The sequence below is a fragment of the Ahaetulla prasina genome, chromosome 3 (assembly GCF_028640845.1).
Source record: "Ahaetulla prasina isolate Xishuangbanna chromosome 3, ASM2864084v1, whole genome shotgun sequence".
NCBI lineage: Eukaryota > Metazoa > Chordata > Lepidosauria > Squamata > Colubridae > Ahaetulla > Ahaetulla prasina.
In genome coordinates this window covers 61,180,561-61,208,168 of record NC_080541.1, presented here as the reverse complement: position 1 = coordinate 61,208,168, position 27,608 = coordinate 61,180,561, and the positions used below count along the sequence as shown (strand labels likewise).

Below are 27,608 nucleotides of genomic sequence, written 5' to 3'. Positions count from 1 at the left end.
GGAAGTTTTTGATTAAGATTAAAATATGCATGTTAATATCTTTGGCAGCTCTTAGTAGATCTTTATTGATTAGCATTTAATAATGAATTTTTGTAATTTTATTATTGATCAGGGAGAAGTTATGGGAAGAAGAAGTGTTTTTTTTTTTAAAAAATGAAATACTAGAGAAAGTATAATTTATGTAAATTATTTATATTTATCTGGAGAAAGGGTGTATTATTTTTATATCTCTTCTCTTTCTTTTTTTCTTTTCTTCTACCCTTTCCACTATTCTTTTTGTATATTTTTCTTAATTTATATCAGCTTTTAATCTTAGTATTTGTAAACTTTAATTATTGCTAAAAAGATAATTCTGAATTCTGAAAGAAAATTGGTGGGATATCATACATACACCTGATGCATATGCACATCAAATTTATTTTAAAAATTTTAGAATTTAAATTTAAACCATTACAAATTTTATTTTTACTTAGACTTTGTAATTTAATAATAACTCTGTGAGAAACTTTGGTACCCTGTGATCATAAGCAAACAGTATTTTGTCAATAGAATTATCAACATTTTGTGCATAATTTCATATTCTTTGAAATAAATTTTATTGAATTCTTTGGTAAGTTGTGTAACCTGCTTTGAAGTAGCACATAACAGCACTTATGTAGAGCAATATTGTTTAAAGTCTAGATTTTTTAAATTTTCAAAAAAACACCCCTTAGCTAAGGAACAGCTAATTAATCTAAAAATATGTTTCAGAATTGAAATGTTCTTTCACAAGTCTTTTAACATCAGGAGGAGAAAGTAAAGAAGCTCTGTAACAAAATTAATTTGGCAAATAAAAAAAAACCTAATAAATTGTCTTTATCTACTGTAAGTTAAAAATAAATTCTGTCTGGCTATAGTGTTGGTCGTAAATTTCAAGCCAGTTTCGTGAAATCTCCAAGAAAGGAAAAATGAGGCAACCTCTGTAATTCTATTCTGTACCTCCTTCAGTCTTATTCGTATCCATTTCTTCAGCAAATGTTTTCTTGATTTTATCTTTCTATCACTGTTGCTTATTCTTATTCTTAGTCTGTTCCTTCAAAGTTATATTAACACAGATAGACAAATGATCACATATACATATATTTCAGATGGGGACAAAAGATTTTCCAGGGAACTAAACGATACTATGCAGATAGTTCTTGACAATACAACAGTAATTAGGATCAGAATTTCCATCACTAAAAATGCAATCATTAACCATGACAGCATTGCTTAGTGACAGCAATCCCTGCAGACCGGGTTGCTGTTATTAATTAAATCCCATGTTTGTTAGGCATGGTAACTTTTTTTCTAGCTTCCCACAACCAAGTCAGTGGGGAAGCTGGAAGGAAGTCACAAGTAAGCAGACAGGTAGATCTGTCTGCTCACAGATGTGAGCAGAGTGAAGATGTGAAGAATGGTGGAAGGAGGCATATCAGGGATTGTGGAGGGTGTGTGGAAGTACAAGGAAAGCATGCTGAGGGTATCAAGGATTATGGAGGGTGCTCAAGGATACCAGGAAGGCACGGTGGTTGAGGATAGTGTGTGATGTGGTAAAGGACAATACAAGGGAGGGCCAGGGAGGAACAGGAGTGTGTGCAAGGTGTGAAGGATGCATGAGGGTATGAGAGACATGAGAAGAGTTGGGGAGAGTATATGTGGGTGCAAGAAAGGCATGCGTGGGTTGAGGAAGATGCACAAGGGTGGAAGAAAAGTGTGGTGAGACTAGGGAGATCTATGAGGAAGGCACAATGAGGGTCAAGGAGCTGTGCAATGCTGCAAGAGAGGCCTAGTGAGAATTGGGGAGAGTGTGTGGGAATACGTGAGTGGCAGGAAAAGTGCAGTGGGGCTTAGGGAGTGTGCACAAGTGGAAGAGAGCTATGTCAACAACTTGAGTGGCAGGGTGACCACACCGGAACTAGAGAAGGGTGCACAGGTGAAAGAGAGCTGTGTCAGCAACTTGCAACCTTCCCTGACAGCTTCTCTATTGACTTTCTGGGAAGCTGGCAGGGAAAGTTGCAAATAGTGATCAGATGATTGTTGCAACTGGTCAGAAGTGTGAGCTGGAAGCCAAGTGCCCAGATTATGATCATTGCTGAAGAAATGATTGCAAATTGAGGACTATCTATTAATTGTATCAGCTAAGTAACAAGCTAGGAATGATAACCATCTTCCTCTTAGACTGTTTCCCAGCTACCTATTTTCCAGAGACATTATGTTTCTTCTCTTAATAGCTAAAATTCTGCTTATCCTGAGAGAGAGAGAGAGAAAGGGAGGGAATGACTCCTGTCCTTTTCAAGGGAGCTACCTAAACCAACCAGAGTAGAGCAGGTTCATTCATTTTCAAAGCTTTAGATTGTGTTGTAGACCAATTCTCATGGGCTTTCTGAGGGAAACAAGCCTAAACAAAGTTGTCAGGTTCCTTGACCATGACGCTGTCCTACAGTGAAAGGTTCTTGGGAAGAACTGTGAAGTAGTGTCAGATCTGGTGTATTTATAAATCCAAGCAGACAATTAATTGTTCTTTTTTAATCTTTGATATCAACTTTATCTGAATCTATCCTGGGGAATAATGAGGACAAGAACTGAATCATATTCAGCTGACACTTACTCAGAGACAACTGCTGACTCTAGCAAGTCAGAGCTATTTTCACAGTTTTAAACATAAGGAGAAAAGCATATTGGCTTAATCCAACATTCTATCCATCCAAATGTCACTTCAATATTTTTAAACCACTGATTTGGCACAGAGTTGGCATGAATATATGAGTGATGGCTTTGCTAAAGCAAAGAAGTATAACAAAAACTCATATACACATCCACAAACACATTCAGAGATGTGTTAGTGAATATTATCTTATTGGGGGGGAAGGAGCAGAAAAAATGTTTGACTAAGTTAAAAGTTATTTCAGGATATTTATAAACATTTACAATGTCTTTAATATAGGAATTAGTAAAACTCACTCTTATGGATATCAGACGATATTTTATTCTTTTGCTAGCTTCTTTACTTACCGTATTTTTTGGAGTATAAGATGCACTTTCCCCCCCCTAAAAGGGGGTGAGAATTTGGATGTGTCTTATACACTGAATGTAGCCCCACCCACCCACTGGCCCCCACCCTTTGGCCTCTGCCTCCCAGCAATTTACCTCCTTGAAGCAAGCAGCAAGAAGAAACAGCCCATTTCAGCTTCAGCACAGCCTAATTGCACAAGTTGATTGTCAGTTGGATCGGCCTCCCAACTCTCAGCTGTTTCAGGCTGCAGGGATTGCCATTGCCTATTGCTGCGTGGGCCTCTGCTGCTTGCTGCAAGGAGGTAAATTGCTGGGAGCAGCCTTTTTTTTTCTTGTGTGAATTAAGCTATGCTGAGAACGAAAATGAAAGTAAAGCAGGCTGTTTGCTGTTTGCTGTAACGAGGCAAAATTGCTGGGAGGCAGAGGCAGATTTATTTTTCTTGTTTTCCTTACCAAAAAATGTAGGTGTGTCTTATAGCCCAGAGCGTCTTATACTCCAAAAAATACTATATTTTGGTCTGTGTATGACTTTGTCTATTAAAATATTATTCCCTTCATCATCCTCAAGCGTGACACATTTTCAACCTTCATTTCTACTAGCAAGGGAAGTTTTGTAATATTTAACATGTAAGACTATGCTTTTAAATGGAAGACAATATTGCATAACTCTAGGTGTTCAACTATAAAGTGGATTCAGAATAACAATTAGATGAGCCATTTTAAATATAACTCCATTTATTTAAAAATATTCAGGTGCTAACTGGCTAATAGACCACCCATATGTAGTTTTTTATCTATTCCAATTTCTATTTCTAGTGTAAAATTATAATTTAATATTATACAGTGTTCTTAAATTAGAAAGGCTAGAAAGTATGAGACTGGGAGTTCTAGTCCTACTGAAATCATGAAAGCCAGTTGAGTCACCTTGGGCCAGTCACTCTCTTTCAGCCCAATTCACCACATGGGACTGTTGTTACTATGGGGCAAATAGGAGGAGAAATGTGTGTTGGATGTTTGCTGCCTTGACTTATTTGTTAAAATAACAAAGGCAGGGTATAAAAAAACCCAACCAAACAAATAAAATCAATTAGTTTGTCTAACCCTGTCAGCTTCTCATGGGTAAGCCTAGAATTAGAAACATTATGGTCAATGATTCAAATATGCATCTCTTTTTACAATATGTTTATTGACAGATTAAGGAAACCTCAATGGGAATGATTAAAAGACACAACTCTCCAATAAAAATGCTTATTGTTAAGACTAAGGAAACTATTTGGAAAGAATTCTGGCAATTGTTAAGTCTAAAATGTAATCCCTAGTGGACACTTCTGAATGGGAGAAGTAGTACCCACCTCTTCCTTGCTCTTGCAACAGACTAGCGTTGTCCCAAACTATTTGTTTCTGATTAGCCAGAGCTAGTTCTCACAAATATGTTAAAGCATCACATTCTAAAGTGACTTTAGCATTCCAGATAAGTGAGACAGAATAATGGGAAACACTTAATTTCAAATATTAGTTTCTTAAATGCAGCCTAATTTTTTTTTGGCTGTATGGCAAACAGTTTAATTGAGTGTACTCTATAACAAAGTATCCCCCACACTTTATCTGTACACAAATAATTTACATCCTGAGCGCTGAAGTACATTGTACAAATTTCATCATTTATTTCAAAATCAGTGCCCTATATTTTATACCCTACCTTGTCTATCAAGTGCACTGAAACTGTACTTTTTTCCCCAAAAAATCTGGATGCATGCATGAATGGACTGGACCCTCTGAGTTCAGTCTGCTCCCTTTCTCATATGAACTTTCATACTAATTAGGGATATTAAATTTATCTGAAGCAATGCTGTGCTAGGATCAACTTCACTGTTTTAAGTAATGTTTTTAATAATGCTTTTAAAACAAGCCTTTGGTGCCCTCTGAGCTTGGTTGTATATTTGCAGGCTTTTCATTACCCAATGAAATAGGCAATGTTATGATGTTACCTAGTTGGGTAATGAAAAACCTACAGGCAAACAACCAAGCCCACAGAGCACCAAGGATTCCAGGTTTAATTGTGGTCATTAAGTGATGACTGCAGTATTGTAAATTCCCTATACTTGTAACAGAAAATCCTCTGAAAAACAAAATCCTTCTTTAGTAGGAAGTTAGTGAGTATATAGCCTGAAATAAATATTATTTTTTTAAAAAAAATCCTGTTTCTTAGGTTATATATATTTTTGAAAAATAATCAACCTTTTAAAAGGAAACTATTATACAGGAATACTAGAATGAAGTTGAAATAACACAGATGTACTATAGCTAATTTTATTTCACTACTAAAGTATTTTAAAACATTTTATCTAGTGAAAAAAACAATGTTATAATTATAAAAATGGTACGAAAAATATTCTAATAATTGCAGATAATTTAAAATGGTAACCAACATTATAGGAGTATTCCTGAATGTAATATTTGAAAAAGAAATCTGATATAAAATTTAATAAATGTGCAAACTGAACTATAATTCTTCCAATGGGTTTTTAACACATCTAAAATTCAGATTTTTAAAAATATAAACCTTTAACATTTAAGTCATGAATGTTTGTTAAATAAGAATAAATTTCTTATTAACTAGATGAGAGTGTAATTTTTCATTTTAATTTGTTTTCAAATTGTGCTGATTAGTCTTCTTGATACTCATATATTAACTTGATTTTAATAATTATTTGTAGTCTTCAAATGAAGTAAATCATTCAAGTATGTAGGGTTAAATTAACATTATTGAGAATATGTTCTTAATTTATTTAACTTTATAATGCTTGTAAATCTCTTTATCTAACTATTTAGTGCTTTAATTTTTCCTCTTGTTTCTTGACTTTTACCTTTCTAAATGTTCAATAAATATTTTAAAAATCAGTATAAAATGTAAAGCAGGCATTTGTAATAATAACAGCAATTTGCATAATTTATTAGTAAGGAAATGTATGCTTAATTGTTTTAAGGGATATAAAATATGTGCTACTTTTTTTAACAGTAACAAAAAATACATAAAGCTTTGCATTGTCTATGGAAAATTCAGCATCCAGTTAATTACACATATATTTTAGACTAACCTTTTTTTATTCTACCTTTTTCTTATTACTTATTATCTCCATTCTTATATTCTATATTAGGAATCTCCAAACTTGGCAATTTTAAGACTTGTGGACTTTAACTCCCAGAATTCCCCAGCCACCCATCCTACAGTGTGCTGGCAAACAATATTCAAAATGTTGATCTAAAACCAGGAGAGTTATTTCCAAGTCTAATTTCAGCCATGAAAACTTACTGGGTGACTTAAGGTCAGTCAGCATCATCCTATCCAATCTAATTCTAAAGTTGTTGTGGGGGAAAATTAGATGAGGAAGTACTATACATCCTGCCTCCAGTAAGATATAAATTCAATGAATGTATGAATAAATAAATACAGAATATTTATCAAATGTTTATAGCAGAAGCATATAACTTCTGTCATCTCAAGGGCTACATCACATTCTACATGATATATCAAGGGCAGGATCTGTATTCTGAGGGATTTTAAAATGGAAACACGAGTAAAATGTAAGCCATTGCAAATCTCTGGATTGTAATGCTGTAGAAATGTGGACAACTGATCAATCACTCAATAAAACGCTTTAAGCCTATGCAAACCTGAAAGCAGTCATTTGACCACTTAACCCTCACCCCCTGCCTTCAACACCCCACCCCAACAAAACAAAATAAAGGTCCAAAATGTTTGGCACATTTACTCTAGGGTAGTTCTAAGATAAGGGACACGGTGGCTCAGGGGCTAGGACATTGAGCTTGTCGATCGAAAGGTCGGCAGCTCAGCGGTTCGAATCCCTAGTGCTGCTGTGTAACAGGGTGAGCTCCCGTTACTTGTCCCAGCTTCTGCCAACCTAGCAGTTTCGAAAGCACGTAAAAATGCAAGTAGAAAAAATAGGGACCACCTTTGGTGGGAAGGTAACAGCGTTCCATGCGCCTTTGGCGTTGAGTCATGCCGGCCACATGACCATGGAGATGTCTTCGGACAGCGCTGGCTCTTCGGCTTTGAAACGGAGATGAGCACCGCCCCCTAGAGTCGGGAATGACTAGCATGTATGTGCGAGGGGAACCTTTACCTTTACCTAGTTCTAAGATGTTGGCCATTTTGATTATCTGCGCACCTGGTTTATATTCTAAATATTTAGCAGCTCTTTCTGAATAAAAGTTGAAAGAGAAATTGCTCTAAAGATCCAGGTAGGATCTAATTTAATTTATAAAATAACATCATCATCAGTAAACCTTTACTTTTACATCATATTTGTATCTAGGATGTTGCCTGATAACTAGTTAATATAATTAACTCCAGTAGTCCTCAACGTATGACCATAATTGATCCCATAATTATGGCCATAAGTCATGCCATCATTAAATGGATCACATGACAACTGATTTTACAACCTTTTTGTGGAGACTATTAAGCGAATGCGAAGGTTTAAAGTTTATACTTCACTTTTTAAACAAATATATTGTCATCGCTGGATGTTTTTTTCCCATAAACTGTAAGAGAATATTAATTTCTGGTGAAAAAAGGAGTCCCTATGGATTTTACTCTACTAATCATTGCAAACAGCAGAGGGCAGTGCTCATCTCTGTTTCAAGGCCACTGAGCCAGTGCTGCCCAAAGACATTTCCACAGCCATGTGGCCAGCATGACATCGTGGATCGCTGTTAATTTCTGACAAAATCGGTTGTATACTGTGATCACATGATCGCAGAACACTGCAAATGACTGTAAATTCAGGCTGATGGTTGAGTACCCAAAATGTGATTGCATTACTGCAGGGATTGGGTGGCTGCAGAAGTTTGAATCCAGATTGTAAGTAGCTCTGGGGAGAACCATCATAACTTCAAATGGTTGCTGAGTGACTGGTCGTTAAATCAAGGTCTACTTGTACTGTTTTTCTTGTCCATTTTCACTAGTTCATCCAATTATGCCTTGAAGATAACTTACAAATTAATACTTTGCAAGGTCATTTTGATGCAAGCTCCAGAGTTCAGAGAAAATAACTTCTAAGTAAGCATGCATAAGGTTTCCAGCTTTTTATATTTCCAATTCACCCAATTCAATTCTTGTAAAATTAAAATTAGTATTATTCTAGAGTGCTTTGCCTATATGTCAGAAAGTGTTTAGGATGGGGAAAACTACGATCGACAAAGTCCCCTGCAGGACAGTGAATGGTTTCTCTACATGGGGACTCATGATAACCTAATTCAATGTAACATGATATCGACTGTAAACTGAAGAGGCAATGAAAAAAAATCTGTCATTTGAATATCAAGCTAAATATAATAAAATCAAATTAGATGTACTTCTTATCTCTGTCAGATGGCAGTTATCCAGTAAAAGGCTAGAAATCCTAAAATACTTCAGGATATGCTGATAACCAATATTCATACTAATGAGTCTAGTTTAAGAATAGGAACAGTCCTTCTCCAGATAAGGAAAGGCCAGGAGATGCCCCACTGCTGCTCCAAAAGACTACTCTTCAGATCCATAGGACTCAAAGTTCTACACACTTCTCACTAGTCTGAGAAGTATGCAGAACTTTTCATTCTTGTGGGTCTGACAAATAGACTTTTGGAGCAGCAGTGTCTGTGGAAAGACGGTAAGCTCTCAGAGGTAGCGTAGTCTGTAAAAAGACATTGGATTTGCAAAAGCTCCCATTTGGAAGACAATTACTTCAAAGTTAAAGAGAGATCTTTGATGCAGCAGAGTAATCTAGCCATCCAGCAAATGATCCTTTATCCCCAGATTAAAGAAAAGAGCAAAGGAATAATTTAAAGGATTTAAAAATAATTAAAGGTAAAAAAAAATTAGCCAAGAATTAAAATAAAGTTTAAAATGGACTAGTTGAATTTCAATTTGCTTTAAAAAATATTTTTAAAATGAGTAAACGATTGACATATCTCTGTGGGCAGGAATTTTATTGATACTAATTGGACACAATGACTGGACAACTTTGCAAAATAAAAGATAAAGGAAATTTACTAATGACCATCTGATTACAGAATTGTGTGTAATGAATGGGACTAAAGACTAAAGGGAGAGAGTCCCTTTTTTACTTGTTATTTTCCCTTTCTGGATTGAAATGTCATTAGAAAAGTAATGAATTCATATTAATAACAGAGGCACTTGAGAAATTCCAACAAGTCTTTGATGAACTGAGAAATTAACAGCATCAATAATTGCCTATGTGAATGCATCATTTAAAAGAGATCTGAAAAAACAGATAAAAGAAGAGATGAAAACTAACTATGAAGAATCTTCAGGATAATTGAGTGGATAACTAAACGTGTAAATTTTGTAAAATAAAATAATAGGAATAAATATGGAATAAATACAAATATTAAATCGATTGATGAAAATGATGCTTGGATTACTGCTGAATTAACAAGAGAAAGAAACTTATTTGAGACCAAGAGTATTTATAGAACAACTTGATGAAAATAGTAAGGAGAACATCCTTGAATCATGATGATGATGATGATGATGATTTAGGTTTGGAAGAAAACTCTTTCCCTGACAACATTTAAATTTCAAGTCAAGGATTAATACTACCAGAATATTACATAAAATAAAGGAATACAAAACTGACTTGTTTGATCAGGGAAAAGACAGTAAGTACTTTACAAAACACTGGAGACCTTTCATAGACTTTCTGCTGCAAATCAATATAACTGAATTAATGGTTTTTGGATTTATCAATTGAAAAGGGTTAGATATAGGAACGTGTAATGTAATTTCAAGGAGGGAAGAAGGGTATTAAGTCTGTTTGTAACATCTTTAAAGAAGATTGGATGTCACCTTCTTAAATATCTTTTTCCTTTTCTTTTTTCTATATCCTGCACTTTTTTTTATTTATTTGCATTTATATCCCGCCCTTCTCCGAAGACTCAGGGCGGCTTACACTGTGTTAAGCAATAGTCTTCATCCATTTGTATATTATATACAAAGTCAACTTATTGACCCCAACAATCTGGGTCCTCATTTTACCTACCTTATAAAGGATGGAAGGCTGAGTCAACCTTGGGCCTGATGGGACTTGAACTTGCAGTAATTGCAAGCAGCTGTGTTAATAACAGACTGTCTTAGCCACCAGAGGCCCCTATTTTATTTTTTTCATTATATTTACACCATCTATTTTTCTTTTTCTTTTTCTTTTTTATCTTAATCTTATTTTGTATTACATTTTGCTATTGTTAGTCTTTAGTAAACATTATTTTAAATAGTTATGAACATTCAAATAAGCATGCTTAAACTAGTAAGGACATCTGTTAGAATGACCGAAAGGAATGAATCCTGCTAACTTCTCTTCCTTCTCCTTAAAGAAAATTGACCTCCATTAAGAGAAAAGGAAAGAGGTTTCCCAGGACCCAGAGTATCCCAAGAATCCTATTGCTTAATGTCAAAGGCTACTAGAGTAGTCGCTTTGCCCAATGTAGCACCATCTCCATGGGGCCTAGAAGCAGACCATCATTCCCCTTTATGAAGCTCTATGGAAAGAGTACATGGTTAAAGACTAAATCAAAATGAAATGGTCTTTTCAAACTTTGCACAGATATAAAGCTCATATTTTGTTTGTTGGCTTTACATCCGTTAAAGCTTCTGCAACAAACAAAACATTGGAAATATTCAGATCTTTATGTTCCTTACTGCCTCCTCTTCATTATTGTATCATTCAATCTCAATGACTTTTCAGGGAATTCATCTGCAATTTTTTAAAAAAGCTGGAAGAAGAACACAGCACAGTATGTGTTGTATGGAGCTTACTTACCTCATATTCTTCTTTGAATCCATAGCCTTCTGCACATTTCATCTGAGTGATATGTTGCAATAAATCTGCAACACGAATGGCTGGATGAAGCTGGCCTGTCTGATATGGCACATCTACAGGGTCTCGTTTTTTGTAGGTATGTGACTGGACCAGGCTACTTGTGTCACTTCCAACCGTATGAGTTTCATCTAGAGAAAGAAGATGCAATAAAGTATCGGACTACTTCCAGTTGATATATAAAGTTAACGATACATTTTGAACGTGGCTTTTAACACCATCATCACCTTTCATTGTCTAGATTGGCTAAATTGTAACTACTGTGTAGTTCATGGAGATATCACAAGGTATTGGGAAGAGACAGAGGTCTATTAGTTTACAATAAAAATGTGTAGACCATATTTTATTATTTTATTTGCTTGTTTACACCTATCAGTAAATTGGGAAATTTATTTTTTTAGGATACTGCTTTCTAAATAGTTCAGAAATTTCAGACTGAAACTTCATCAGGTCCTAGTCTAATAAATAATTAAATATTTACTGGAGGAGGAGACTATTTATTATTTTTCACAATATTTCAGGACTCATGTTAGTGGAAAGCAAAATGTTTAAAAATGCATAAAATGATATGGGTTGTTAAGCAAGAGAAAAATGGAAATGGAGATTGGATACATTAGGAAAGAAAATATATAGAATAAGTATGAGGAACCTTTTGACTGGAGATAATGCTTGACTGAAATCAGCATGCTGCAAATTTAGATAAATATATGACAAGGTCTATCACATCAAGCATGAAATGTTATATGTCAGCTTACATGCAGGGCAACATACAACATGACCCCACTGGACTGATCCAAACTGATGTGAAGCAAATCATCTCCCACCCTCCACAGCATTGATGGGGCAATGGGAAACTTACCATTTATTGGCACTTTAAAGAAGATACATATCAGGAAAAAAAGAGAAGGAGGAGAAGAAAAAAGGAAACAGGCCATAAGCAACAGTACTACAATAATAATTGCAAGGTATTTTTATGGTTGTAATTTAAGCACCTTCAGTTTAGTTTCCTGTCAGACAAACTGAATATTTTATTAACATAAAGGGCTGAACAACCAGAAAAATGTTCTTTTTCTTTTGCTGAATCATGTTGGTGCTTTTAATTTAATGTGACAAGAAAAGAACACCCTCAAGTGTGAATGAAATATTTTTGTTTTTCTCTCATTGTAAAAAATTACCTTCACAAAGCTATTTATTAAAAATTAAAATAAACAAGTATATCGCCTTCTAAAACTATGGGTTACTTGTAAATTCTTAAGCAGGGTCATTTTATTACATGGGACCAAAGCAGATTAAATGACAGCCTATATGTGGTTTGCTGACTGAAACATTAAGGACGAATACATGATGCAGGTTTTTGTAGACTGAACCTTCTATATGAAAAAAATACTCACTATTGTTTGAGTATTATGGTCCCCATAAATTTAATATCACGTGACAAAACAGAGAGACAGACCATGAAACCTTTTGGCTGCAAGAGTTGTGTCTAATTTAACATGTTGAATGGCTTTTCTAAAAACTACAGTTCTAACACTTCTGATGGTGACAGAGTGAGAAGTTAATATGAGAACTGAACACCATCACTTAGCATTTCTGTATGGGTCATCAGTATAAAGCTCCTCACAATATTCATGAATCAGTATTTGTAGTGATTACTTATTATAACAACAGATTGACAGTCCTGACCCATAGTCAAAGAATCGTTTAACTTACTGGGGAAAACTAGAGAGGTATACTGAACACTCCCCAGTGGGATACATTATTTATTTATCTATCTTACATTACTAGATTAAATGGTATATGAAAGGGACAGTTGAAAAACATGATTTTCACTGTTCTTACTTAATAGATCTTAACCTATAGCTCCACAACAATATAATTTTCAGAGATTGATTTTAATCCTAACTTCTTGTTTTGAACTGGACATATTTGATATTGGACTGGACATATTTGATTTTAATAAAATGTAGCTTTCTCTTTTCTCCATGGACCATCTTTCAAAAAATCAGCTTTTCCTTTGGAATCTGAATTTTGAATGAATTTTAGAAGTTGTATTGAATGAATGGAAGAATTGGTGGAAATTTTCCCCATTCATTTGTGAATTTAAGAATCAAATCATTTCCTTTGTTTCCATGGCAATATACCCTGGGGTCCCAGTCACATTTCAGAAATTCTCCAGCCATTCATAAGAACTAAATTTTTTTTAGATTCGTCTACAAACTCTAATCTCTTAATTAGTACTACACAAATTTCTGGAGCCTTTAAATGATGTATAGGAACCACATCCCCTGCCCAAGAAAGAGAGAGGGAGAGAAAAGAGTGGATGGGGGAGGGACCTAAATCATGATTAAAACTAAACTTAATGTGAATTGATTTATTACATGTGGACTCAATACTATGATTACTTCCAAAGTATTGAAGTATTTTTCTCTTCTATTACATTTAAAATTATTATGTGATAAGAATATTTTAGATCTACACTGGATGAAAATCAGAATATAGGCATAGAGTTCTATGCATAATAAAGAAAAGAACACCAACATTACTAAAATTATTTTGGCCTGGTGGATTGCACTGCTCCCATAAGCAGTTAGTGAATTGTTTAATCCTAACTCTGAATATATAGAATAGCAAATGTATGCCAAATACACATGGCAGTTTCTCCCAGATTCCAGGGTGGGCCAATCTTATTATTCTGATACAAATACTGATATACAGAGTTCCCTTTAGCTCCTCTTCAACAAAATTGGGATGCATGGCATTAGGATGCATGGTATGAAAGGCGATATACAAGTGTTGTTACAATATGTTGTTGCTGAAATGGCACCTGAGTATTACAAGGTGGCTGAGACACAAAAAGACAAAATAAATAAGAAAATAAGTAAAGAAAGAAACATAGGGTTGGAAATTGGTTTATGAGATTTCAAAATAAAGTATGTAGAGACTTTATTGTTTTTGTTTTTGGTTATTATATTATAGTTAAGTAGCAGGATCCACTGCAGGGCTGCAAAATAAGTCAATACAACTTTTGTATTTATGTTGCATATTCATATAAAGCTCATTACAATTATTTCTGTTAGGCATCCCTCTATATATTAGAAACATACTTTTTCATAAAGAAGTACCTAAGGATCTTTGAAATAAAGATCTGATTATCCCATCTGCATGCAGTTGGATACTGCAGTTATAAATTTCCTTTAGAAAGTGCATATTGAAATGAAAGTCTAAATTGCATTGCCAATATGTGAAACATAGTTGATGGCCTTTTGGTTGCTCAGAAAGTTACCAATTCTTAGATCTACTTATTTTTTCCCCGCTGTATTTCAGAACAAAATTGCAATATGGTAAGAAACTGACCGAAATATCATAAGCCTAATTACTGATTTCAGTTCAGGTGAAGAGCATCTTTGATGGGAAGCTAACCTCTAATAGTGCGGTTTCAGGCTGAATTGTTTCAGAAACCAATGTTTCAAATGTAGAATGCCTATTTTGAGTATGAAATGGGGGCCTAGACATAGTCTTCCCAAAATGCTTGAAAGGTCAGTTCCACCTCTGAAATGCTACAATTTGAAGATATATTGCACTCCACTGTATTATCTGATTTTTAATTTACATCTGAGACATCCCATAATTTACATGGGAATAGTGCTGCTTGTGCTGATCTGAGATAAATTTATTTACAGAAAGGCACTGTCATATAAAAATGCGCAGAAATGAATACAGTAAAAGTAAACTGTTTACATCAGTTTCACTTGCTTGAACTTTGGTTGGCATGTCTCTGCTACTGTTACTGGTTTTTTAAAACGTAAAAAAAAATCCATATCTATAATTTAATGACAATAAAAAGCAGTTTAATTGTTTACCTTGGCCTGATATTATAGTAACTTAGTTTCCATGAAAAACACTATCCAAGAATTGCTACTTCAAACAGATGTGTATTTATCGTCAAGTTCTTGCACAGGAAAAATTGCATGTTAATAATCATATTAATGTAACAGAAGGGAAAATTGTTACGGGGAAGTGATTTAAATCTGATTTAAATGTATTTCATTTCCCCCGTTATTTTTTTAAATGGGTCATCTACCGACCTATTCAAGAACTGAATGGAGTTCTTTGGTTTGAAAAAAAACTTGCATTATTATGAGTTAAACAGAAAATATTCCTCTCAGTACCTCTTTTGTGACTTAGAGTTCCCCACCCCATCAGGCAATTTTCAACACAAACAAAGACTTTCATTTATTTGGTAGTCATCTGAGCAAACTGTGATTTGCTGGGAATACATACAAATATTGAAACTAAATACTTATTGCAAAAAAAGAAAGAGAGGTACTTTCTGTCCAAGTCCTGTGCTTAATTAATCTCCTAACAATAATTCCTAGCTTGGTATTAGGTGTGTAAAGTAAGCCACAAAGAATTTAGAGTTTGGAGGTATAATTAATCCATATAAGTGAACAGTAATACGTTCTTTGATATTATAATTGATTATTATTTTTAGGTATTTAGAAGTGTCTTAGGATAGAAACTGAAATAATTCTAAAAGAAAAGACCAAAAGTTTCTGTTTTAAAAATTATACAAAATAGTTCTTGAAAAACACTTCATTAATTAGTGCTATAAAATATATATCTTGATATGCACTTTTGTTAAAGAGTTTGCTTAGTAATTTTCTCCTTTCTATTAGAGAAAAACTAGTTTCTAACAACTGTAAGGTACAGCCAAAGATACAAATATATTCAACAATGAAGTATATTAGAATCTTCTATCAAAATCTTCTTATTTATTCAGAAGGGGGAGCTTCAGACTTTAGATATGTATAGCATCTTTCTACTTTTAATGAAGCAGCCTATCTCGTTTTAATACTTCTGTGTGAGCCTTGAAAAACTTGAATCTGCTTTAAGATTTCTTATACTTTTTAAGTATAGATATCCCTTTTCCAGGCTTATGCTAAAAGTTGAAAAGCATGTATGTTTTTGAGTGAGTAAGAGGTAGATGCTGTTTTTGTGCTAATTAAGAAGCAAACAGAGTTATATGGTTTGACAGTAACAGGTTCTTTTTGTTTATTGAAAATGTCATAACATTTACAACTTGCTATAGAAAAGCTGTAAAAATCACTGTAAATTTCATTTGCATACCTATTATTGTATTATTGTGATGACTGCAGGTTCCTTACCAGTAATGTATAAGAAACCATTTTCTTTAGATACCAGTTATAATTATCTTTGTTAATCACAATTGGATTACAACATTTCTTATATTTCTAAGAGGTGGGGAGGGAAAAATCACAGGTTGAATGAAGCACAATGAATTTCCTTTGCCTTTGTTTATGACAAAAGAAAAGAAAAGTCACTTTTGACTTCAGTAGTTTAAAAACAATTTAGGATATGATTTGACAGATTCCTGTATCAGTGTTTTTAAGGCCAAACCATTTCTGTTGGATGGATGGGTTTTAAATCTGCTTTCTCTTTTTTAAAGCCCATGTACACAATAGTTTTGTAGTAGATTCAACAAACTGGAATTCATATGATAAAATTATGCACCAATAAGGACAAGGAAAAAAGCAGCAGCAATTTAAATCCTGGAATGAAATTCTTGTTTCATGTTACTGTATTGTTTAGATTAAGATTAGTATAGTAGTAATACAAAGCACAGCCCATTTTTGTTATTATTTCATGTGCAGTAGCATTTCATGCTGTTTTTGTTATTTTAGCATGGTTAACTCATTTCCCTTCATTCTCTTTTTACTGGACAATCAGTAGTTTTCAACTTCTAAAAGAAAGCTAAAAATATGCTTCTTGTCTCAGAATTCTAGTTTAGTATTTCCACATATATGGGATGTGGTACTTATATGTTATTATTCTGATAATCCCATTTATTTGTGATGCACAAATAAAAAATAAAGTGGAAAATATTTACTATACTATAGAGTTCATAAATCATATTTAACACTAATAACCCTTTATTTATAGACTAAATTAAAATTATGCTGAATTTTTGACTACTCTACTTGCATTGATTTACCCATTATTTATAAATATGACCAGTAAATAAAAATATTGGATCTCCCCCATCTACAAAATCGCCTATGATAATAAAAGCCTAGTGTGATAACTGGTATTTGAATGTTAAATGCAGAATAATTTGCACATTTTGAATAGAATATTACACTTGTTTAAGTACAATGTTTCACTATCTAGGTTGAACTTGTATTGTTTCTGCAACAGACATTGATAAAGGGAAATGTTCTCACCTAAAATTGCAGTTGGCACAAATGGATCTGTCATACATCATAAGCAGGTCAATGCAGAAAAGGTAAACAGAGAAAGAAAAGTAAGTAACGAGCAAATGTTCCAATTTTCTTTTTGCTCAGAAAGCTATGAGTTATAAGCAATAGAGCTTTTACACTTTGAAAGTATTTTTGGAGACGTGCGATTACAACATCTTTATTTGTTAAAGCAGCCCAACTTTCTCAGGGTTCTCCATAAAGTAAAGAAGAAAACAGGTTGGGTGCTTTAAGAGTCACATTGGTTTAATAAGTGGATTCTTAAAGGATTGGCATCTTTTTGGAAGTTTATTCAGAAGCCTGAAAAAACCATATTATTTTAATGCTTTAGAACAGTTTTCAAGCCAAGTCTGCAGCATTTCTTTAGAGTTACTTTCCAAAGTGTGAAAAACTCAAATAAGGAAGTTGTTATTTCATGCAAATGGTATTTAGCTCTTTTAAAAGGATTTTATATATATAGGCAATCACAAGAATATACTGTAATATGTGTGTTGTTTTTTTTTTTTTGAATTTATATCCCGCCCTTCTCCGAAGACTCAGGGCGGCTTACATTGTGTAAGGCAATAAGTGTTTAAACTTTGGTCATGTTCAGTATTTCAGTCTGTACTTAAAACACTGAGTGGAGATATGGTGGCTAGGTGTGTGCGTAAGAGATACACTCAAGCTTCTTATTCTCTGTGGTAGCCATTACCACACTAGACTTCAAAAGAGAGTACTCTTCTGATTCTCTCTCTATAGCTGGCTGGGGGATTCTGGGCGTTGAACTCCACAAGTCTTAAAGTGGCCAAGGTTGGAGACCCCTGCTCTATAGAACTTTGCCTCAATTAGGGAAGCAGCTCACAGTTTCTAAAAATTGTTATAAAAGTAAACTATTTACAGTATTTAAAAACCAATGAAATATTTGGTTACCTGGATAATATGAATTGGGAACAGTTGTACTCAGGGTGTTCGTTTTCATTGTAAACGAAGAGGGTGATGATACAGCTGGAAAGAGAACACTATGCAGTAAATCTAAACAAAAGTATTAGCAAATAATAGCTTATTTGTATCACACCCCTAGATGATGAATCTTTTTAAATTTGATAAGCAAAATCATATTGTGGAAAAAACCTTACATGAAAAATTAGCAACAGAGTTTCTATAACTTGGCATTATTTAAATATTTTGTGTTTTCTTAGATAGATATTGTGTTTCTTTCATTTTCTTGCATGTTTTGTAAGGTGCCTTCTGCAATTAGGAACTCTATGACCCAGTTTTGTATATATATATCTTGCCACACCTATCATCTATCATAAAATGGAAATGCAATATGGATTTCTCCTCAGGAACAGTGTAGGAAAGAATTACAAGCTGCTAAAAGCAACTTTGGGAAAGAACTGCTAGTCCAAAAATGCTTTAAATTAGGCTACAATCTTATGCCCATTAACTGAATTGAACTGACCTAAACAACTTTTAATATGTATCCTTTTTTGGAATTGTGTGGCTGTTACGAATAGGTTTTTGCTGTAGCCATATGATCCAGGAAAAAGAGGGGGGTTCCTTTAATTAGTTGCAAACGTGCTGTATTCATGCATCTGTGAAAGAGGCGGTGGTGAGACCCCTCCTTAAGAAGCCTTCTCTGGACCCAGCTATTTTAAGTAACTATCGTCCGATCTCCAATCTTCGCTTTGTTGCGAAGGTTGTAGAGAGTGCTGTGGCTCGACAGCTACCCCAGTACCTGGATGAAGATGTCTATCTGGACCCGTTCCAGTCCGGTTTCCGACCCGGATACAGCACAGAGACGGCTTTGGTCGCATTGGTGGATGATCTCTGGAGGGCCAGGGACAGGGGTTATTCCTCTGCTCTGGTCCTGTTAGACCTCTCAGCGGCTTTTGATACCATCGACCATGGTATCCTGCTGCGCCGGTTGGAGGGATTGGGAGTGGGAGGCACCGTATATCGGTGGTTCTCCTCCTATCTCTCTGACCGGTCGCAGAGCAGTGTTGACGGGGGCAGAGGTGGGCGCGAGGGGCCTCACTTGTGGGGTCCCGCGAAGTCGATCCTCTCGCCTGCTGTTCAACATCTATATGAAGCCGCTGGGTGAGATCATCAGTGGCTTTGGGGTGAGATACCAGCAATGCGCTGGCGACACCCAGCTGTACTTTTCCACCCGGGCCACCCCAATGAAGCTGTTGAAGTGCTGTCCCGGTGTTTGGAGGCCGTCGGGTCTGGATGGGGAGAAACAGGCTCAAGCTTAATCCCTCCAAGGCGGAGTGGCTGTGGATGCGGCATCCCGATTCAGCCAGCTGCAACCGCGGCTGGCTGTTGGGGGCAGTTATTGGCCCCAAAGGATAGGGTGCGCAACTTGGGTGTCCTCCTGGATGACCGGCTGTCGTTTGAAGATCATTTGTGGCCGTCTCCAGGAGGGCCTTCCACCAGGTTCGCCTGGTTCGGCAGTTCGCCTTCCTTGATCGGGATTTTTTTTTGAATTTATATCCCGCCCTTCTCCGAAGACTCAGGGCGGCTTACATTGTGTAAGGCAATAAGTGTTTAAACTTTGGTCATGTTCAGTATTTCAGTCTGTACTTAAAACACTGAGTGGAGATATGGTGGCTAGGTGTGTGCGTAAGAGATACACTCAAGCTTCTTATTCTCTGTGGTAGCCATTACCACACTAGACTTCAAAAGAGAGTACTCTTCTGATTCTCTCTCTATAGCTGGCTGGGGGATTCTGGGCGTTGAACTCCACAAGTCTTAAAGTGGCCAAGGTTGGAGACCCCTGCTCTATAGAACTTTGCCTCAATTAGGGAAGCAGCTCACAGTTTCTAAAAATTGTTATAAAAGTAAACTATTTACAGTATTTAAAAACCAATGAAATATTTGGTTACCTGGATAATATGAATTGGGAACAGTTTTCAAGCCAAGTCTGCAGCATTTCTTTAGAGTTACTTTCCAAAGTGTGAAAAACTCAAATAAGGAAGTTGTTATTTCATGCAAATGGTATTTAGCTCTTTTAAAAGGATTTTATATATATAGGCAATCACAAGAATATACTGTAATATGTGTGTTTTGTTTTTTTTTGAATTTATATCCCGCCCTTCTCCGAAGACTCAGGGCGGCTTACATTGTGTAAGGCAATAAGTGTTTAAACTTTGGTCATGTTCAGTATTTCAGTCTGTACTTAAAACACTGAGTGGAGATATGGTGGCTAGGTGTGTGCGTAAGAGATACACTCAAGCTTCTTATTCTCTGTGGTAGCCATTACCACACTAGACTTCAAAAGAGAGTACTCTTCTGATTCTCTCTCTATAGCTGGCTGGGGGATTCTGGGCGTTGAACTCCACAAGTCTTAAAGTGGCCAAGGTTGGAGACCCCTGCTCTATAGAACTTTGCCTCAATTAGGGAAGCAGCTCACAGTTTCTAAAAATTGTTATAAAAGTAAACTATTTACAGTATTTAAAAACCAATGAAATATTTGGTTACCTGGATAATATGAATTGGGAACAGTTGTACTCAGGGTGTTCGTTTTCATTGTAAACGAAGAGGGTGATGATACAGCTGGAAAGAGAACACTATGCAGTAAATCTAAACAAAAGTATTAGCAAATAATAGCTTATTTGTATCACACCCCTAGATGATGAATCTTTTTAAATTTGATAAGCAAAATCATATTGTGGAAAAAACCTTACATGAAAAATTAGCAACAGAGTTTCTATAACTTGGCATTATTTAAATATTTTGTGTTTTCTTAGATAGATATTGTGTTTCTTTCATTTTCTTGCATGTTTTGTAAGGTGCCTTCTGCAATTAGGAACTCTATGACCCAGTTTTGTATATATATATCTTGCCACACCTATCATCTATCATAAAATGGAAATGCAATATGGATTTCTCCTCAGGAACAGTGTAGGAAAGAATTACAAGCTGCTAAAAGCAACTTTGGGAAAGAACTGCTAGTCCAAAAATGCTTTAAATTAGGCTACAATCTTATGCCCATTAACTGAATTGAACTGACCTAAACAACTTTTAATATGTATCCTTTTTTGGAATTGTGTGGCTGTTATGAATAGGTTTTTGCTGTAGCCATATGATCCAGGAAAAAGAGGGGGGTTCCTTTAATTAGTTGCAAACGTGCTGTATTCATGCATCTGTGTGTTCCAAGGCATCTTTTTCACAATATAATATAAAGCATTTCACTGTCGTAACAGACACTTTTGAATCCTCTTCCTTGGAACTATTGTCCTATAGCAGTGTTGGCAAACCCTTTTGGCACCCAATGCCAAAACAGGAGTGCATACATGCATGCATGCGCACATGTGCTGAAAACCGGAAGAGCAGCCACCCTGTGCACATGGAGGCGCCAGCAAGATGATCTTCTGGTTTCTAGTGCATACATGCGCATCAGCTAGAAGGTCTTTGTGTGCGCATGCACACCAGAAACTGGAAGACCAGATGGCCGGTGCGCATGCGCACGCTGCAAATCGGAAGAGCAGCAGCCCAGCACACACATGCACACCAGGTGGCTGCTCTTTCAGTTTCCAGTGCTTCCGCGCACATGAACACCAACTGGCCGGTGCACTGGAACCCAGAAGAGCATCAGGCGACGGCTCTGCCATAGGTTCACCATCATGGCCCTATAGTTTATATGCATTTTATATTTTTACTCATGGATGAATTTTTCCTTTAAAAATACAATAAAAATAAGCTATACAAAAATACTTTGGGAAAGAACTGCTAGTCCAAAATGCTTTAAATTAGGCTACAATCTTATGCCCATTAACTGAATTGAACTGACCTAAACAACTTTTAATATGTATCCTTTTTGGAATTGTGTTTCTTTCATTTTCTTGCATGTTTTGTAAGGTGCCTTCTGCAATTAGGAACTCTATGACCCAGTTTTGTATATATATATCTTGCCACACCTATCATCTATCATAAAATGGAAATGCAATATGGATTTCTCCTCAGGAACAGTGTAGGAAAGAATTACAAGCTGCTAAAAGCAACTTTGGGAAAGAACTGCTAGTCCAAAATGCTTTAAATTAGGCTACAATCTTATGCCCATTAACTGAATTGAACTGACCTAAACAACTTTTAATATGTATCCTTTTTGGAATTGTGTTTCTTTCATTTTCTTGCATGTTTTGTAAGGTGCCTTCTGCAATTAGGAACTCTATGACCCAGTTTTGTATATATATATCTTGCCACACCTATCATCTATCATAAAATGGAAATGCAATATGGATTTCTCCTCAGGAACAGTGTAGGAAAGAATTACAAGCTGCTAAAAGCAACTTTGGGAAAGAACTGCTAGTCCAAAAATGCTTTAAATTAGGCTACAATCTTATGCCCATTAACTGAATTGAACTGACCTAAACAACTTTTAATATGTATCCTTTTTTGGAATTGTGTGGCTGTTATGAATAGGTTTTTGCTGTAGCCATATGATCCAGGAAAAAGAGGGGGGTTCCTTTAATTAGTTGCAAACGTGCTGTAAATATAATATAATAAATATAAATATAAATATAAATATGTGTGTTCCAAGGCATCTTTTTCACAATATAATATAAAGCATTTCACTGTCGTAACAGACACTTTTGAATCCTCTTCCTTGGAACTATTGTCCTATAGCAGTGTTGGCAAACCCTTTCGGCACCCAATGCCAAAACAGGAGTGCATACATGCATGCATGCGCACATGTGCTGAAAACCGGAAGAGCAGCCACCCTGTGCACATGGAGGCGCCAGCAAGATGATCTTCCGGTTTCTAGTGCATACATGCGCATCAGCTAGAAGGTCTTTGTGTGCGCATGCACACCAGAAACTGGAAGACCAGATGGCCGGTGCGCATGCGCACGCTGCAAATCGGAAGAGCAGCAGCCCAGCACACACATGCACACCAGGTGGCTGCTCTTTCAGTTTCCAGTGCTTCCGCGCACATGAACACCAACTGGCCGGTGCACTGGAACCCAGAAGAGCATCAGGCGACGGCTCTGCCATAGGTTCACCATCATGGCCCTATAGTTTATATGCATTTTATATTTTTACTCATGGATGAATTTTTCCTTTAAAAATACAATAAAAATAAGCTATACAAAAAACTTTTGTATAGCTTATGTCATGTTCTAAAAGTAGTATAGCAACTAAAGAGTTCACAAGAGGACTCTAATTCATTTCCTGGCATCTTCAGTTGAATAGATTTCAAATAGCAAAGCTGAGATCTGTTTAAAGATTATTGCCTGAGACCTGGGAAATCTGCTGTCAGACAAAATAGATCAGCTTTACCTTAACATGTATTCTTGATGAGTTGGGGAGACATTACTCAGAATCCTACGCAGTCTCTTACATCTTGGGATTGTACTATTTTGGGAATGTTTGAAATAGTCCATTCTGGCAAGATGGACAAATTGTCTGATCTTGGATAGGGCAACTTCCTATATTCATAGCTTCAATTTTTCTGAGACAAAATATTAAACCACTATGGAATCTCATCTTAAATACCATCTTACTCTTAGGAACCTGAATCAATCTGACTCAAAAACAAATAACAATTTACTGAATTTTCTTATGGTAGGAACTCTGAAATTTGTCAGTTGTAGCTAAAGAGCCACTATTTGCAGATATTATGATATTTCTTAAAAATGGTCGCCATTGTATAATAAATGAGGAAACTAAATGTAAAATGTACTGCAGTGATATCAATGGCTTTTTGTTTGGAAGCAAGGGAAAGGCAAAAATACAAAATTTTCTTTATTAAAGATTCAATTCCATCTTCTTGCTATATGATGTGAAATGTTGCACGGGTGAGAACTTGGAACTCATGGATTGAGTAACAAGATTTAAGAGCCTTTCACACTTCCCTTTGCTATTTGCTCTGCAGAAATTAAAATGACTTCCACTTACATCTCCCATTTAGATTGTGTGTATCCATGAAAGAGAAAGCTTCATCACAGTTGGTACCTTGTTCAGCATAGCTTTTATCCATTGAGTTCACCATCACTGTCATTTCCTGTCGTGTGTTACTCAATGTCTCCTTTCGCTTTTTGGCCAGTTTTCTTAAGAAAGAAACATTAAGAAAAGGAGATGATGCTTCAATAAGCAAGCATAGAATTCATTATTTTTTATTACATATAATTTATAAATTCACTTCTGCTAAAAAGATCTCCCCCCTAGATACACACACATACATACACACACACACACACACCCATCAGCTACAACATTTCCACTGTGAATTAATGAGAAAAGGCAGTACATACAATTAGAGTAACAAAATACACAAATGAAGAGTTATATGTACTATATAGAGATGAAGGAAAAAGAATGGATGCCTGAAAAAGAATTATGGATGCCTGAGCACAAGATACTTCCTTAGGATACTAGGTTGCCTTTGTATTATTGACTCCTTGGATTCTAAAACTGGACTGGAAAACCTGTTTGGTTTGCCAATCTGCCTTTGAAGGACCAGCAGACTGTCAGTCAGCCACTCTAGGAAAGCCCTGATTTGGTAGGGCGACTGCAACAGTGGGCAATTGGATCCAGACTTTGGCTGAATGTAAGTTCTAAGGCAACATGTTCAGGTAGTCCTTGACTTACGATCACAATTGAGCCCAAAACTTCTGTTGCTAAGTGATAAATTTGTTAAGTGAGTTTTGTCTCATTTTATGACTTTTCTTGGAACTATTGTCCTATAGCAGTGTTGGCAAACCCTTTCGGCACCCAATGCCAAAACAGGAGTGCATACATGCATGCATGCGCACATGTGCTGAAAACCGGAAGAGCAGCCACCCTGTGCACATGGAGGCGCCAGCAAGATGATCTTCCGGTTTCTAGTGCATACATGCGCATCAGCTAGAAGGTCTTTGTGTGCGCATGCACACCAGAAACTGGAAGACCAGATGGCCGGTGCGCATGCGCACGCTGCAAATCGGAAGAGCAGCAGCCCAGCACACACATGCACACCAGGTGGCTGCTCTTTCAGTTTCCAGTGCTTCCGCGCACATGAACACCAACTGGCCGGTGCACTGGAACCCAGAAGAGCATCAGGCGACGGCTCTGCCATAGGTTCACCATCATGGCCCTATAGTTTATATGCATTTTATATTTTTACTCATGGATGAATTTTTCCTTTAAAAATACAATAAAAATAAGCTATACAAAAATACTTTTGTATAGCTTATGTCATGTTACAATGACATTTTTATGTTACAATAAAAATAAGCTATACAAAAATACTTTTGTATAGCTTATGTCATGTTCTAAAAGTAGTATAGCAACTAAAGAGTTCACAAGAGGACTCTAATTCATTTCCTGGCATCTTCAGTTGAATAGATTTCAAATAGCAAAGCTGAGATCTGTTTAAAGATTATTGCCTGAGACCTGGGAAATCTGCTGTCAGACAAAATAGATCAGCTTTACCTTAACATGTATTCTTGATGAGTTGGGGAGACATTACTCAGAATCCTACGCAGTCTCTTACATCTTGGGATTGTACTATTTTGGGAATGTTTGAAATAGTCCATTCTGGCAAGATGGACAAATTGTCTGATCTTGGATAGGGCAACTTCCTATATTCATAGCTTCAATTTTTCTGAGACAAAATATTAAACCACTATGGAATCTCATCTTAAATACCATCTTACTCTTAGGAACCTGAATCAATCTGGCTCAAAAACAAATAACAATTTACTGAATTTTCTTATGGTAGGAACTCTGAAATTTGTCAGTTGTAGCTAAAGAGCCACTATTTGCAGATATTATGATATTTCTTAAAAATGGTCGCCATTGTATAATAAATGAGGAAACTAAATGTAAAATGTACTGCAGTGATATCAATGGCTTTTTGTTTGGAAGCAAGGGAAAGGCAAAAATACAAAATTTTCTTTATTAAAGATTCAATTCCATCTTCTTGCTATATGATGTGAAATGTTGCACGGGTGAGAACTTGGAACTCATGGATTGAGTAACAAGATTTAAGAGCCTTTCACACTTCCCTTTGCTATTTGCTCTGCAGAAATTAAAATGACTTCCACTTACATCTCCCATTTAGATTGTGTGTATCCATGAAAGAGAAAGCTTCATCACAGTTGGTACCTTGTTCAGCATAGCTTTTATCCATTGAGTTCACCATCACTGTCATTTCCTGTCGTGTGTTACTCAATGTCTCCTTTCGCTTTTTGGCCAGTTTTCTTAAGAAAGAAACATTAAGAAAAGGAGATGATGCTTCAATAAGCAAGCATAGAATTCATTATTTTTTATTACATATAATTTATAAATTCACTTCTGCTAAAAAGATCTCCCCCCTAGATACACACACACATACATACACACACACACACACACCCATCAGCTACAACATTTCCACTGTGAATTAATGAGAAAAGGCAGTACATACAATTAGAGTAACAAAATACACAAATGAAGAGTTATATGTACTATATAGAGATGAAGGAAAAAGAATGGATGCCTGAAAAAGAATTATGGATGCCTGAGCACAAGATACTTCCTTAGGATACTAGGTTGCCTTTGTATTATTGACTCCTTGGATTCTAAAACTGGACTGGAAAACCTGTTTGGTTTGCCAATCTGCCTTTGAAGGACCAGCAGACTGTCAGTCAGCCACTCTAGGAAAGCCCTGATTTGGTAGGGCGACTGCAACAGTGGGCAATTGGATCCAGACTTTGGCTGAATGTAAGTTCTAAGGCAACATGTTCAGGTAGTCCTTGACTTACGATCACAATTGAGCCCAAAACTTCTGTTGCTAAGTGATAAATTTGTTAAGTGAGTTTTGTCTCATTTTATGACTTTTCTTGCCACATTTGTTAAGTGAATCACTATACTTATTAAATTAGTAACACCACTATTAAGTGAATCTGGTTTTCCCATTGACTTTACTTGTCAGAATGTCACAAAAAGTCACCACATGGCCCTGGGACCAGGGGTGAAATGCTACAGGTTCGGGCGAACCGGTAATAATAAAAGCTACTGGTTCAGGTGAACCGGTAGTTTAAAAAAAGCTACCAGTTCAGTTGAACTGGTATTTCTGACGATCAGCTGTGCTGTGCAATTTATCCTGCTTTCTAGTAAATCTAAATCATGTGGCACAGCTGTTCTCCCCCCTCACTGTTCTGCTTACCTTCTTAAGCCTCCTTTTTATGCGTGAAGCGGGTATTTGGTATGTACTGCACATGTGCACACAGTGTGCGTTTGGTGCACACTGCGCCTGCATACAGTGTGTGTTTGACGTGCAGCCCACATGTGCGGCAGGGAACCGGTGGCAACACGCGGAGGATTTCACCACTGCCTGGGACACTGCATCTTTCATAAATATGAACCAGTTGTCAAGCATCCAAATGTAAATCATGTGACCATGAGGATGCTGCAACAGTCATATGTGTGAAAAGTCATAAGTCACTTTTTTC

General features: G+C 36.1%; 1 protein-coding gene across 1 annotated transcript in view; it reads right to left on the bottom strand.

Annotated features, from left to right (window-relative positions):
• The window catches only part of PTPRM (protein tyrosine phosphatase receptor type M), a 544,777-nt gene that overhangs the window by 100,311 nt on the left and 416,858 nt on the right, over positions 1-27,608 (bottom strand). The window contains exons 16-19 of the mRNA XM_058178627.1: positions 26,224-26,375; positions 20,672-20,746; positions 17,177-17,203; positions 10,878-11,065 (exon numbers count right to left, since the gene is read on the bottom strand). Coding sequence (XP_058034610.1) covers positions 10,878-11,065; positions 17,177-17,203; positions 20,672-20,746; positions 26,224-26,375 — 442 coding nt within the window. The remainder of the gene's footprint in view (positions 1-10,877; positions 11,066-17,176; positions 17,204-20,671; positions 20,747-26,223; positions 26,376-27,608) is intronic.